This window comes from Ornithorhynchus anatinus, chromosome 3 (genome assembly GCF_004115215.2).
Source record: "Ornithorhynchus anatinus isolate Pmale09 chromosome 3, mOrnAna1.pri.v4, whole genome shotgun sequence".
NCBI classification, from domain to species: Eukaryota; Metazoa; Chordata; class Mammalia; order Monotremata; family Ornithorhynchidae; genus Ornithorhynchus; species Ornithorhynchus anatinus.
The window spans coordinates 124072948-124087245 of record NC_041730.1 but is presented as its reverse complement, the minus strand read 5'-3'; the positions used below and the strand labels follow the sequence as shown (position 1 = coordinate 124087245).

General features: G+C 48.8%; 1 protein-coding gene across 2 annotated transcripts in view; it reads right to left on the bottom strand.

Annotated features, from left to right (window-relative positions):
- Positions 1-14298, bottom strand: part of CRTAC1 (cartilage acidic protein 1) — a 156054-nt gene that overhangs the window by 131147 nt on the left and 10609 nt on the right. For both annotated transcript variants that reach the window (XM_029060567.2, XM_029060566.2), the window contains exon 2: positions 6715-6920. In XM_029060567.2, the coding sequence (XP_028916400.1) occupies positions 6715-6920 (206 nt within the window). The remainder of the gene's footprint in view (positions 1-6714; positions 6921-14298) is intronic.

The following is a 14298-nucleotide window of genomic DNA, read 5'->3' as shown; positions in this document are numbered from 1 at the left end:
AGTTCTGGATTGGGTTCTGGAGAGGGGCTGTGAGATCATTTGCTGAAAGGCAGGAGACCTGGGATGGTTCAGAAGCAGCACGGCCTGGTGGACAGAGCACGGGTCTGGGAGTCAGAAGACCTGGGTTTGAATCTTAGCTCTGCCAAATACTTGCTGTGTGACCTTGGGCAAATTACTTCACTTCTCTGTGCCTCATTTCTCCTGTTCTCCCCCCAATTTAGGCTGTGAGGCCCATGAAGGGCAGGGACTGTGTCCAACCTAATTTATTTGTATCTCCCCCAGCACTTAGAAAGTGTTTGACACAGAGTAAGGGTTTAACACATGCCATAAAAAAATTTTTTTCTCTTGCAGCCCGGGAGGTGGACAAAAGCAGGGCTTTCCAGCCACCTCCGCGGGGCATCGCACGCCTGTAAATAAAAACCCAAAAAACCCAGAGCTTGAGAAGCAGCCGTCCGACTTTGCCTCCCCGGGATCAGAGGATAAATGCCCTTCCACTCGGCCACTTCCCTCTCTCCCCCACAGTCAACGTGCTCCATCAGTCTTCTGTGAGCGTCTCATCCACCTGGATGGTTTGGTAGCGCCCGACAGCTGCCGGACCTCCTTCCCTTTGCGGTGGAATCCTCATGGTCCGCCGGGGAGCTCTTCATGACCCACTGGCGAGCCATAAAACACCCTCAGAACGGCTCTAGACCAGGTGACCTCCCATGAGTCTCTTAACCCTGCGAGTCTATGCCATTCGTACCTAGAGATGCCCAATCTTCCTCCTTTACTGTTCATAGCGATCCCTTCTGCTCTCACAAAGGACAAAAGGCGGAAAGACTCCTCCCTCCCCTTTGGACTGTGAGCGGCGGGGACCGCTTATCCGATCTGCTTATCTTGTATCTAACCCAGTGTTTGGTACGGTGCTTGGCTCGTATAGCAAGTGCTGGACAGACAGCACTGTGATTCTGAAGATGATGATGATTGAAGGGAGTTGGGAAACAATGAGGAGCAGAAGAAAGAAGAGACAGAAAAGCTGTCACTATGGGATGGTGGCCACCGTTAAAGAGTCAGGGCAGGAATGGAGATGAGGGAAGTGAGGCAAAGCCTGTCCTTAGATCATGGTGGATCCATGACTGCACTCTCACCTCTCCATTTCCTAGGTGAGACAAGAAGGCTGCCATCGTGAACCGTAAAGAGTAGCTTTTATAGTCCTTCTCAGGCCTAGGCTGGACAGTGCTGGAGAGAAGATCTCCTCTGTTGCTTCTGGCCTTTGTACATGTCACAGCGGCTAAAGCCCGGCTTGGGAGTCAGAGAGTCATGGGTCCTAATCCCGGCTCCACCACCGGTCCGCTGTGTGACCTTGGGCAAGTCACTTCACCTCTCTGTGCTTAAGGGACCTCCTCTGTAAAATGGGGATTTGAGACTGTGAGCTCCACAGGGAACAGGAACCGTGTCCAACCCGATTTGCTTCTATCCACCCCGGTCCTTAGTACGGTGTCTGGCACATAGTATGTGCTTAACAGATACCACAGTTATTCTTATTATTAATACTATTACTATGGCCTGTGACTTTGCTATCTTAAAGTCTGCCATTGAGGTATTAGACAATGGGATCATTTTTTAAAAAAGGCCTTTGACGCTCGACTGTCTTTGCTTCTCCCCTCGAGGCTTAGCCTGTGGCCTTGGGTGAGTCCCGGACTTTCCACGTGGGCACCGGGAGCAGGGCTTCCCTGCCCCTAACAAACAGAAGAGGGAGAAGGACTGGAGCTGACGACTTAGGGACTCCCTAAGCATTTGCACCCCAGTCACACCCCAGCAGGCACTCTTCTCTCACCTTTCAAGCCAACCTACTCTACTCCGCTTGGGGGAAGCAGCGCGGCTCAGTGGAAAGAGCCCGGGCTTCGGAGTCAGAGGTCATGGGTTCGCCTCCCGGCTCTGCCACCCGTCAGCTGTGTGACTAAGGGCGAGTCACTTCACTTCTCTGGGCCTCAGTTCCCTCCTCTGTAAAATGGGGATGAAGACTGTGAGCCTCACGTGGGACCACCCGATTACCCTGTATCTCCCCCAGCGCTTAGAAGAGTGCTCTGCACAGAGTAAGCGCTTAACAAATACCAACATTATTACTTCTCAACCAGATGTTTTTTTCCCAGTGCTTCATACAGTGCTCCTCATGTGCCTCATTTTTCTTCCTCCTGCCGCTCACACCCTCCCTCCTTCCCGGAATTATCTCCCTCTACAGACTACTGCTCTGCCCATCTTCCAAGTCCTTCTGAAATCACATCTCAATCATCAGTCAATGGTATTTATTGAGAGCATACTGTGTGCAGAGCAGTATACTAAGCACTTGGCTGAATTCAGTATAATAGAGTTGATAGACTCGTTCCCTGCCCCCAGTGATCTCCTCCAGGAAGACTTCTCCATTGGTTTGTTAATTTCCCCAATTAATATTCTCCCAAAAGCCATTTCAGCCTCGTCGTGCCTCCCAAGCCCTTGGGTACTCACAACCTTCTGGAAAACCTATGTCCATAATTTTATACTCTTATTAATTCTTACTATCTGTAGCTTATTTCAGTGCCTGTCTCCCCACTAGACCGTAAGCACCTTGAGGGTAGGGAACATGTCTCCTAATTCTATTTTACCTTCCCAAGCACATACGGTACATCATGTATTCCCCCGTGTCTACCCCAGCGCTTAGGACAGTGCTCTGCACATAGTAAGCGCTTAACAAATACCAACATTATTATTATTATTATTATTACAAGCAGCATAGCATAGTGGATAGAGCATGGGCCTGGGAGTCAGAAGGTCATGGATTCTAACCGGGCTCTGCCACTTGTCTGCTGTGTGACCTTGGGCAGGTCATTTCACTTCTCTTTGCCTCAGTTACCTCATCTGTGAAATGGAGATTGAGACGTGAACTCCGTGAGGGATAGGGACTGTGTCCAACCCCATTTGCTTGTATCCACCCCCGCACTCAGTACAGTGCACGGCACATAGTAAGTGCTTGACAAATACCACTATTTTTTTTTAACTCTGTACTAACTTAGCACAGTGCTCTGCACACAGTAGACAATCAATCAATAGGTGGCCTTTATCAAGCACTTACTGTATAATAATGTTGGTATTTGTTAAGCGCTTCCTCTGTGCCGAGCACTGTTCTAAGCGCTGGGGGAGATACAGGGTAATCAGGTTGTCCCACGTGAGGCTCACAATTAATCCCCATTTTACAGATGAGGGAACTGAGGCCCAGAGAAGTGAAGTGACTCGCCCACAGTCACACAGCTGACAAGTGGCAGAACCGGGAGTCGAACTCATGACCTCTGACTCCGAAGCCCAGGCTCTTTTCCACTAAGCCACGCTGCTTCCCACTGCTTGGGAGAGTACGATACAACAGAGTTGGAAGGCACAAGCCCTGCCCACAAGACACTTACAGTCTAGAGGGAAGGGCTTGATTCTATTCATCCCCTTGATTCTATTTATTGCTATTGTTCTTGTCTGTCCATCTCCCCCAATTAGACTGTAAACCTGTCAATGTATACCGATTTATACATTCCAAGCGCTTAGTACAGTGCTCCGCACATAGGAAGCGCTCAATAAATACTATTGAATGAATGAATTAAATAAATTGTGGATATGTATATAAGTGCTGTGAAACTGAAGGTGGGATGAATATCGCTTAGTACAGTGCCTGGCACCCAGTAAGAACTTAGCAAATTCCAGAATTATTATTATTATTGTTATTATTATTAAGTGCTTAAAGGGTACAGATCCAAGTGTGAGGACGATGCAGAAGGGAGAAGTCCATGGAATGATTGATTAGGAAGGAGCCCAGTGCTCCAAAGTGCTGCAAGCCCAGAGAGTCACCGTCGCCACTAGCAGCCGAAGGATCGGAGAGGGCAGCTCGGGGAGCCCTTGTGAGCGAAGCCGGGGCCGGAACCCTGCGGGGGTGTGTGGTCCCAGAGCGGGGATGACTGTAAACTCGTCGTCGGCAGGGTACGCATCTGTTATGCTGTACTCTCCCAAGCGCTTAGTAAAATGTTCCGCACACGGTAAACAATAAATACGACCGACTGCTGCAGTCGGGCATCGGGGTGAGGTGTCAGGGCAGATAGGCAGGGTCCTGCTGATCGCCACAGCCTCTCCTGCTACGCTTCCCGCTGCAGGCATAGCCCTGAAATCCTGGAGGAAAATGAGCAAGCTGCCTTCATCAGGACCTCTTCTCCGCCTACCTACAGCTGCAGACCTAGAGAGCAACTGACACACCAGATGCAATTATCATAAAACTGAATTTGGATTCTGCTCAACCCAGACTAGGAATATTGGCACGGGCTGATCACGTGGATGAATGCCAGGACGACCGAGTAAGTATTCGAAGCTTCGGGCCAGGTGTCCAAAACCTGGATTGGAAATCTTACGTCCCTCTGCGGCGTTCGCCTATGACCTTGGGCAGGTAACGTTAAGGGCTCAAGAAAAATCTTTGCAGTTATCCATATGCATATCCAGTCACCCAGACCTGAGGGATGGGCCACAAATCCCCATTCCCCACCCCTGGAAGTCACCTCAGAGGGAAACTGAGGCAAATGACCTGCCAATGTTACAGGAGGCTTTGGAACATAACAGAGATGACAACTTAGAATCAAGCCCACTGAACTCGGGGTTTCAGCTGCTCAGGGTCTCAGCATTTTGGGTTTTTTTTGTTGTTGTTTGTTTCAAATGGTATTTGAATGACAGACCGGATAGAGCCCGGGCCTGGGAGTCAGAAGGTCACGGGTTCTAATCCTGGCTCCGCCACTTGTCTGCTGTGTGACCTTGGACAAGTCACTTTACTTCTCTGGGCCTCAGTTACCTCATCTGTAAAATGGGGATTGAGGCTGTGTGAGCTCCACTTGGGACAGGGACTTTGTCCATCTCGATTTGCTTACATCCACCACATCGCTTAGTAAAATGCCTGGCACATAGTGAAGGCAAACCTCCTCCAAGAGTGACCCTGATTTGATTTTCCTTTTATTCATCCCCTCTCCCAGCCCCACAGCACTTACATACAAACTAATTTATTTATTTATCACAATGTCTGTCTCCCCTTCTAAGTCTGTAAGTTTCTTGTGGGCATTCATTCATTCATTCAATAGTATTTCTTGAGCGCTTACTATGTGCAGAGCACTGTACTAAGCGCTTGGAATGAACAAGTCGGCAACAGATAGAGACGGTCCCTGCCGTTTGACGGGCTTACGGTCTAATCGGGGGAGACGGACAGATGAGAACGATGGCAATAAATAGAGTCGAGGGGAAGAACATCTGTGTCTATTATATTGTAATATTGTACTTTCCCAAGCACTTAGTACAGTGCTCTTCACGCTATAAGCACTAGCTAAATACAACTGACTGACTGACTGAATACAAGTTACGAGATAGGTTGGACACAGTCCGGGTCCCACACAGGGCTCACAGTCTTAATCCCCATTTTATAGATGAGGTAACTGAGGCACAGAGAAGTTAAGTGACTTGCTCAAGGTCACACAGCAGATAAGTGGCAGAGCTGAGATTAGAACTCAAGTGTTCTCACTCCCAGGCCTGGGCTCTTTCCACTAGGCCAAGCTGCTTCTGAAATAAACAATGTAAGCCACCTGCCACCAACTTCTCACTGGGATCTGAGGAGATAAACTGTAGGAATGAACCTTCTTTGAGGATTCAAAAAGTCAGGGGAAAATGGCGAAGGAGCACGAATGGCTGGGACCAGTGTTCTTGCTACAGCTCCACAACTGATCTAATCTATGTCCTTCTCTGGGACTCAGTTTCCTTATCTGTATAGTGGGGGTAAGGTAGATTGTGAGGTCTGTGTGGACCAGGGATTGTGTCCTACCTCATAACCTTATAGCTATCACAGCATTTAGCACATAGTGAGAACTTAATAAATGCCCTAATTACTATTATAATGATTAAGGAAGGTGGGAGGCATCACCTCTTCTAGCACCTGGGAAAGGCGAGGGAGAAGGGAGGTGTCTGAGACAGGACACAGAATATTTCCTAGGAAGCGATCCATCAGTCAATCCATCAATCAATGGTATTTAATGAATACATAATAATGATTATTATTATGGCACTTGTTAAGTGCTTATTACGTGTCAAGCACTGTTCTAATCGCTGAGGTAGAAACAAGCAAATCAGGTTGGACACAGTCCCAGTCCCGCATGGGGCTCACAGTCTTAATCCTCATTTTACAGCTGAGGTAAGTGAGGTCCAGAGAAGTCAAGTGACTTGCCCAAAGCCGCAAAGCAGACAAGTGGGGGAGCCGGGATTAGAACCCAGGTCCTTCTGACTCCCAGGCCCTGCTCTATCTACTAAGCCGTGCTGCTTCACTTGTGAACAGAGCACTGTGCTAAGGGCCTGGGAGAGTGCACTGCAATAGAGTAGATAATCGCAATCCCTGCTCACAAGAAGCTTACAGTCTTGAGGGGGAGAGTGATATTAAAATAAGTCAGACGTGGATATACACATAAGAGCTGTGAGGGGTGGGAGTGAAAATCAAATTTCTTACGGGTACAGACCCAAGAGCAGAGGTGACACAGAAGGTGGGCAAATAGGGGAAGTGAGGGCTTATTAAAGGCGAGCACCTGGGCTACCACTGCACCTCCTAACTCCAACGTCCCAGGAGAATCACCCCCCACCAAAAACAAATACGGAGGGACATGGGGCTGACCGCGTGGGGTTCACCGAGCAGAGGGGAGTACTTACCCGGCCACCACGATCTCGAAGTCCCCGTCGTGGTCCACGTCCGTGACAGCCACGCCGTAATTGAGCTGCGTGGGGTTGCTCTCATAGTCCGGGGGCAAGACAGAATTGGTGACGGCGGTGAACATGGGTTCGGCCCTGTGGGATCCCTCGCTGGCCGGGGGCGACCCCAGCAGGAGAACTGATGGCAGGAGCAGCAGCCTCAGCATCTGAAACCCCAACAGTGAGCATTTAGTCCCCTGGCCAGTCAGTCAATCGTATTTATCGAGCGCTTACTGTGTGCAGAGCACTGGACTAAATGCTTGAGAGAGTACAGTGTAACGATAGACACATTCTCAGGGGATGCATCAAGTGTAGGCAGAGCAGAGCAGGGCCTGTCAGCAGCTTCCAGGCCTGACTCCGGTTGGGAGGAGGGTGAGGCCCGGGCGTTAGGCCGGGTGGAGAGGCTTGGGCTCAGGACTTGAGCGGGGGTAGGGGGTCACCTCAAGCTCACCCAGCGTCCTCACATCAAATGGGCAATATTCAGCTTGCACCAGGTTATCACAAAGCCCCCTTGAGTTCCAAGGCCCAAGATGACCCGACCCGGAAAGATGTGGGCCGCCCCCGGAGAGAGAGGACTGGCCTGATCTAGGTAACGGTAATAAAAACAATAATAATAATAATGGTAAGTGTGGTATTTGTTAAGTGCTTACTATGTGCCAGGCACTGTACTAAGCACTGGGGTGGATACAAGCAAATAGGGTTGGACCCAGTCCCTGTCCCGCATGGGGCTCACAGTCTTAATCCCCATTTTCCAGATGAGGTAAGTGAGGCACAGAGAAGTGAAGTGACTTCATTCAATTGTATTTACTGAACACTTACTATGTGCAGAGCACTGTACTAAGCACTTGGGAAAGTACAATACAACAGTAAACAGACACATTCCCTGCCCACCACGAGCTTACAGTCTGGAGGAGGTCACAGAGCAGACAAGTGGCTGAGCTGGGATTAGAACCCGTGACCTCTGTCCATTATTCAATCTGTGGTCTGGGGCAGCCTGAGATCTCTTCCTCGGCTAAATCCGATTCCTGGCATCACTAGGAAGGGCCAAGGTCTTTAACCGGCAGGACATGGGCAGCGGGCAGGCTACGGGAAGCTCGCTCGCTGTTTGGGAAATGGGTTGGGTGGGTGTGGGGGAGAGGGGCACGGGAGCCACTTCTTGCCATGTGGTGCCACCAAGTCCTGAGAGGAGAGAGCAGTAGAACTCCACATCAAGATATCTAGGAGCTCAGGAAACTCCAGACCGGGACACCGGGGCTGAGCCACCTCCCAGGGGTTCAGGCCAGGGGAACTGGGCGGATTTAGGAATCCTTGGCAGCTGGAGAGGTGCCTCTCGCTGGCCCAGGTCCCAGGGGCAGCAGAGGGAGTTGAGTTCTTGGCATCCGTCTGAGGCAACTCTCTCTCCCAAGAGCTGCCGGGCCCCTCATTAGGAATGGGGAACGAGGGCTATTGCACTCAGCCAAGGCACATGCACTCTCTGGCAGGAGCTGGCTGGCACCGCATCAGTCACTTGGAGAAATTAAACCATCCCGTGCGTGTTTTATTATAAATTAATTATGTATAATACTTTGTATAATTCATTATTATATCTCTAACATAACTCAGAGTGTTGCCAAGGAGCCTGGGGCCAGGGGAATGAGAGACTAGTACCCAGGAGACAGCAGCGGGGGGCCAGGGAGGGCAGTGAAGGAACTCCGTCCCTCTCCAGAGGGCACAACAAAGCTCTTCTCTGGGGCACAAGATCCAGAAAAGAGCCCGAGGTTCCCAGTGGACCAACTGGCATGGATCCATCAGTGCCCAGAAGGGGAAGGGAGTCTATTTTCCTTCAGGAAGGCAGTTCACCTCTTGGTGATGGAACAGGTCTTGCTTGCAGCCTACCACAGGGCCGGGCTGGCTCTGGCACAGTGGGGAAATCTCAGTGGGGGCTGGGGTGAGGAAGCACATTAGCTACATCTGGCTTCTAATGATGGCATTTGTGAAGCGCTTACTATGTGCCAAACACTGTACTACGCACTGGGGTAGATACAATATAATTGGGTCGGGCACAATCCCTTTCTGACCTGGGATTCAGAGTCAAATAATATTTCACAGTTAAGGAAAGTGAGGCATAGAGGAGAAAAGTAACGTACAAGGTCACACAGCAGGTAAGTGGCATTGCCAGAATTAGAACCCACTTCCTTTGACTCTCAGGTCTGGGCTCTTTCCCCTGGCTGTTCCTCACCTATTCTGAGCCCCAAGTAAGCAGGTAGCCACTTTGAGGCCCGATATATGTATTCTACTTCCTGTCATATCTTTGCTCTTTCTCATTCATTCGATCATATTTACTGAGCGCTTACTGTGTGCAGAGCACTGTCCTAAGAGCTTCCTGCTCCCACTATTTATAAATCACATGTATCTGCTATCCAACCCATTAGACTGTAAGATTCTGCTGGGCTATGATCACGTGTTTTGCTTTCGTTGTGCTCTACCAAGTTGGTATTTGTTATTTGTTAAGCGCTTACTATACGCTGAGCACGGTTCTAAGCGCTGGGGTAGATACAGGGTAATCAGGTTGTCCCGTGTGGGACTCACACTTTTAATCCCCATTTTACAGATGAGGTAACTGAGGCACCGAGAAGTGAAGTGACTTGCCCACAGTCACCCAGCTGACAAGTGGCAGAGCCGGGATTAGAACCCATGACAGCTGATTCCTCAGCCCGTGCTCTTTCCACTGAGCCACGCTGCTTCTCAAGTGTTATCACCGTGTTTTGCACTCAGTAGACCCTCAGTAAATAACAAACATGATGAAGGTGACTTAGTGGAAAAGGCATGAGACTGAGATTCAGGCGCTGTGGTCTCGAACCTTGGCTCTGCCACTTGCCTCCTGACTCATCTTGGGCAACTTTTCTGTGCCTCAGTCTCCTCGTCTGCAAAATGGGGATTCAATTACCGCCCTCTAGACCGTAAGTATCATGTAGGACAGAGACCACGTCCAAACTGATGATCTAGTATCTATGCCAGCGCTTAAGGACGGTGCTGGGCATAAAGTAAGCCCTGAACAAATACCACGATGATGAGGATGATGATGATGTTGGGGAATAGTGTGGTGGAGGAAAATCTAGGCGATTCCAATCCACAGACCTCCTCTTGCTGACATTTCCTCGTCAGAGTCTCAGCCAGGGCCTGTCTTGTTCTTGAGCTTAAGTGAAAGCAGTGAGCAGAGAACAGGGTCCAGGAAGCAGAGTCCCTTGTGCCCTTGAGTAATTCAGAGTGTTCATGAGTCCAGCAGTACTGTTTTGGAAGCCTATAGCAGTGAGGAGTAGCTCTTTCTTTCTTCCCATCTGTGCTCAGCTGATGAACATACCCAAGCTGCTTTAATTAGATCAAAGGCATAAAGGACTTGTCTTGGGAAAGGAGAGGGAGACAAAGCCATCTGAAGAAAATGCACATGAGCGTGCAAATGCCAGCCCCCTTCACTCCCCACCCCCATACCAATAACTGAAGAGAATTCTACGAAGACAGAGACAGGCCATCGATCCCAAGGACACGGAGGTGGAAATGGAGGACCCAAAGGCTTAGCGAGGAGCGCAGATGTCTTCTAGAGGAGAACTACTTATCAGGATAGGAAATCAATCAGCCAATGGTATTTACTGGGCACTTAGTGAGGGTCGAGCACTGTAGTAGGCACTCGTTAGAGAACAACACAGTAGAGTTGATAGACGTATTCTCGGCCCACAGGGAGCTCACAGTGTAAATGGGGAGACAGATATTGGAATAAATGACTGAGTGGGGATAGGGCAGAACCTAAGGATATGTACATAAGCACTGTAGGGTTTAGGGTGGAGTGAAGTGAATATCAAATGCTTAAGAGGTACAGGTCAAATGCAGAGGTGATGCAGGAGGAAGGATGAATGGGAGAAATGAGAGCCTAATAGCGGAAGAGAGATGTGATTTTAAAATGGCTTTGAAGGTGGAGAGAGTGGTGGTCTGCCAGATACAAAGAGAAGCAGCGTGACCTAATGGATAAAGCACGGGCCTGAGAGTCAGAGGACCTGAGTTCTAATCCCGGTTCTGCCACTTGTCTGCTCTGTGACCTTGGGCAAGTCGCTTAACTTCTCCGCGCCTGTTTCCTCATTTGCAAAGCGGGGATTAAATACCTGTTCTCCCTTCACCTCAGACAAGTGGGCTCCACTTGGGGCAGGGACTGCGTCCCACCTGATCATCTTGCATCTAGCCCAGCATTTAGTATAGAGTTAATAATAATAATGTTGGTATTTGTTAAGCGCTTACTATGTGCAGAGCACTGTTCTAAGCACTGGGGGAGACACGGGGGAACCAGGTTGTCCCACATGGGGCTCACAGTCTTAATCCCCATTTTACAGATGGGGTAACTGAGGCCCAGAGAAGTTAAGTGACTTGCCCACAGTCACACAGCTGACAAGTGGCAGAGCTGGGATTCGAACTCATGACCTCTGACTCCAAAGCCCATGCTCTTTCCACTGAGCCACGCTGCTTGTCTTATACTTAACAAATACCTTAACAAGTGATATGATTAGTATTAGCAAAGAGAGGATGGCCACCTGATGGGTTGAAGCGAAGGGCCAAGAACATCCTTAGGGGAAGAAAAGTCCACTATGAGTCGGGAAGCAGAGTGAAGAACATCAGTCAAATTGAGGCTATCTAATCTGATGGCAATCCTGAGGAGAAACGGACCTCCCTTTCTGCTGTTTTAAGGGAGGCACTTTGTATGAGTCTTTCTTCGTGATAGCTCCTGAGGCCTATTGCTAAAGGAAGCTCAAAGTTCAGGGTGTGGAGCAGCTGGAGGAGCTGATGACTGAGCAACGGTGGGGGATTACAAGGCCCAGAGTGCGGCCATTTGATGGGGAAGGGTGTGACCGAAGGTCAGTGGAGGAATGGAAGGAACCGTGAGTCAGGGGTGTCCACGGAGCTCTTCGAAGGGAAGTTGGAATCGCCCAAGATTTGGGGATAGGAGGGTGGGTCAGGCTGTGATAATCACAGAAGAAAATGTGAAAGCCCCCACTCTTGAATGGCTGGATGACTGACCACAAGAGCAAGCTACCAAGGTCAGTTAAGGAGTATCAAACCCTAGAGAGTGTGTATTAAAAAACAGAAAACTTCTGTTCCGGTTGATTTAGGGATCCACCTGACTGGACAAAGAGGGATGGATCAGATGATCTGCTTGCGGCCTCTTCCAGCTTTAATATCCAACACTGTCTAAGTGTCGGCAGGAAGCTGCTCCTCTGACACGCACACTGCTTCTCTTTGCACACGACTGAGCGTCCGAAGACCCAGGTTCGAACCCCAGCTCCCCAGTCTGCCTGCTGTGTGACCTAGAGCACGTCCCTTAACTTCTCTGGGCCTGTTTCCTCATCTATAAAATGAAGATTCAATACCTCGTTCTCCCTCCCTCTGTGACCTTGGGCAAGTCACTTCACTTCTGTGTGCCTCAGTTATCTCATCTGTAAAACAGGCACGAAGACCGTGAGCTCCATGTGGGACAGGGACTGCGTCCAACCTGATTACCTCGAATCTCCCCCAGTGCCTAGAACAGTGCTTGGTACATAGTAGCACTTTACAAATGTGATTATTATTATTATCATTATTATTAAGAGCCCCATGTGGGACAGGGACTGTGTCAGATTGCTTTATCCCATATCTACCCAGTGCATAGTGCTTGGCATAGAGGAAGTGCTTCACAAATACCACAATTATTATTTGTTATTATTATTATAATTATTACTTTGCACAGGCTGCTTCTCCAGCCTGATTATAAATGGAACTAGAAGGTAGGGGTAAATGGGGAGAGCAGCAAATGACCATCTTGCTCCCTAACTGTTTTCTCTGTACACTGATCTGCTAGCAAAATAAGGTCCTGCCAAGAGGAGGAAGAAGAGCATGTGCGGGTGTTGTGGGGGGTGAAGGGACCATTTGTGACTGGGGCTGCATCTGCGTGTGTAGGTGGGTGGGTGGGAGGGTGTCTGAGAGGCTGGGAGGGAGGAGGCAGGAGCTGTGAGGAAAGGAACGGAGAGCAAAGCGGGGGAGAGACAGAGCGGCTTGCTTTGGAAATTGGCACATTTCATTTGAAATGTTAGTGTATCCTGCTTCTCTCCGTTAAATAGAAATGAATCAGACTTCACTAAAATTCCATATAGAGTTTGCCAGTTTTTGAAGTGGAAAAATCAGCAGCCCTCGGGAGGAGAAGAGAAGATATGTCCAAGTCACCAACGTGGGAGTTACCAGGGGATGGGGAGACTGAGAGCAACGCTAACACAGATCTGTTAACGAAGAGTGCAGGACACATTTGGCCTTGGGGAGGGCTACGAGGGGTTGGGAAGCAGGAAGAGGAAAAGGTTGATTAAGAATGGAATCATCCCCTGTTAAGTGAGGGTTTCAGAAAACCCAGTGAAAGATTTGGATTAGTCACAGGGACCAATCCATCAGTCAATCGATAGCATTTACTGAGTGTTTATTCTGTGCAGGGCACTGACCTAAGTGCTAGGGAGAGTTTAATAGAAATCAACAGCATGATTCCCTGTCTTCAAGCCGTTTGCAATCAAGCAGGGAAGAGAGACATTAAAATAAATTAGATAGGGGGAAGCAATGGAGCATAAAGATACGTCAATCAAATTTACTGAGCACTTACTGTGTGCAAAGCACTGTACTAAGAACTTGGGAGAGGACACTGCATACATGATACGTACACTATAACACTTACGTACCTAAGTGCTTCGGGGATGTTGTGACTATCCAGGTTTTAGGGGCCAGGGAGGTGCTGAAGTAGCAGAAGGGGATGGGATAGGGTGGAGAAATGACCTATTAATCATGGAAGGATATGTGATTAATAGGAATTCATTCAATTGTATTTATTGAGAGCTTACTGTGTGCAGAACACTGTACTAAGTGCTTGGAAAGTACAATTCAGCAACAAAAAGAGACAATCCTTGCCCACAGTGGGCTCACAGTCTAGAATCCATATATTACGTGTACAGGTCTTAGTCCTGACTTGAATTTAACATTTAAGGACATATATACTTATTTTTTAAGTTTACAATGAACATTTTCCAGTTCCTTTTTCTCCACTGGGTTATGAGCATTGTCTACAGCAGCTTTCTCCAAGCCTTGCAGAATGTCGCTTGCAGTCATGTAACGTTCTGGGATCTCAATAAATAGCTGAGCGTAATGGTGGTGCCGGGTGATTTGATTTGGAGGTGCTGTAGGATTTTTAGGTGATTCTAGATTCAAAGGTGATTATGACTTAGAAAGGTACTTGCTTTCCCCCTACCTGAAACCCCTCTCTCCCTGCACCCAAGACTTAAAATACGCCAGATCGTAATGCTTCCGCAACACATACACCCACCCTCAAAGCTCTTCTGAAAACCATTTCTCCAATTCAGCACTTGTGTATACACCGACATCTCTAACATTTCCCTACCTATCAATTTACCAATTTACCACTAGGCCTCAATAAATACCACTCATTGACCGTAAGGAGCCGGCTCCACCGCTTTTCTACTATGTGACCTTGGGCAAGTCGCTTAAGGTCTCTAT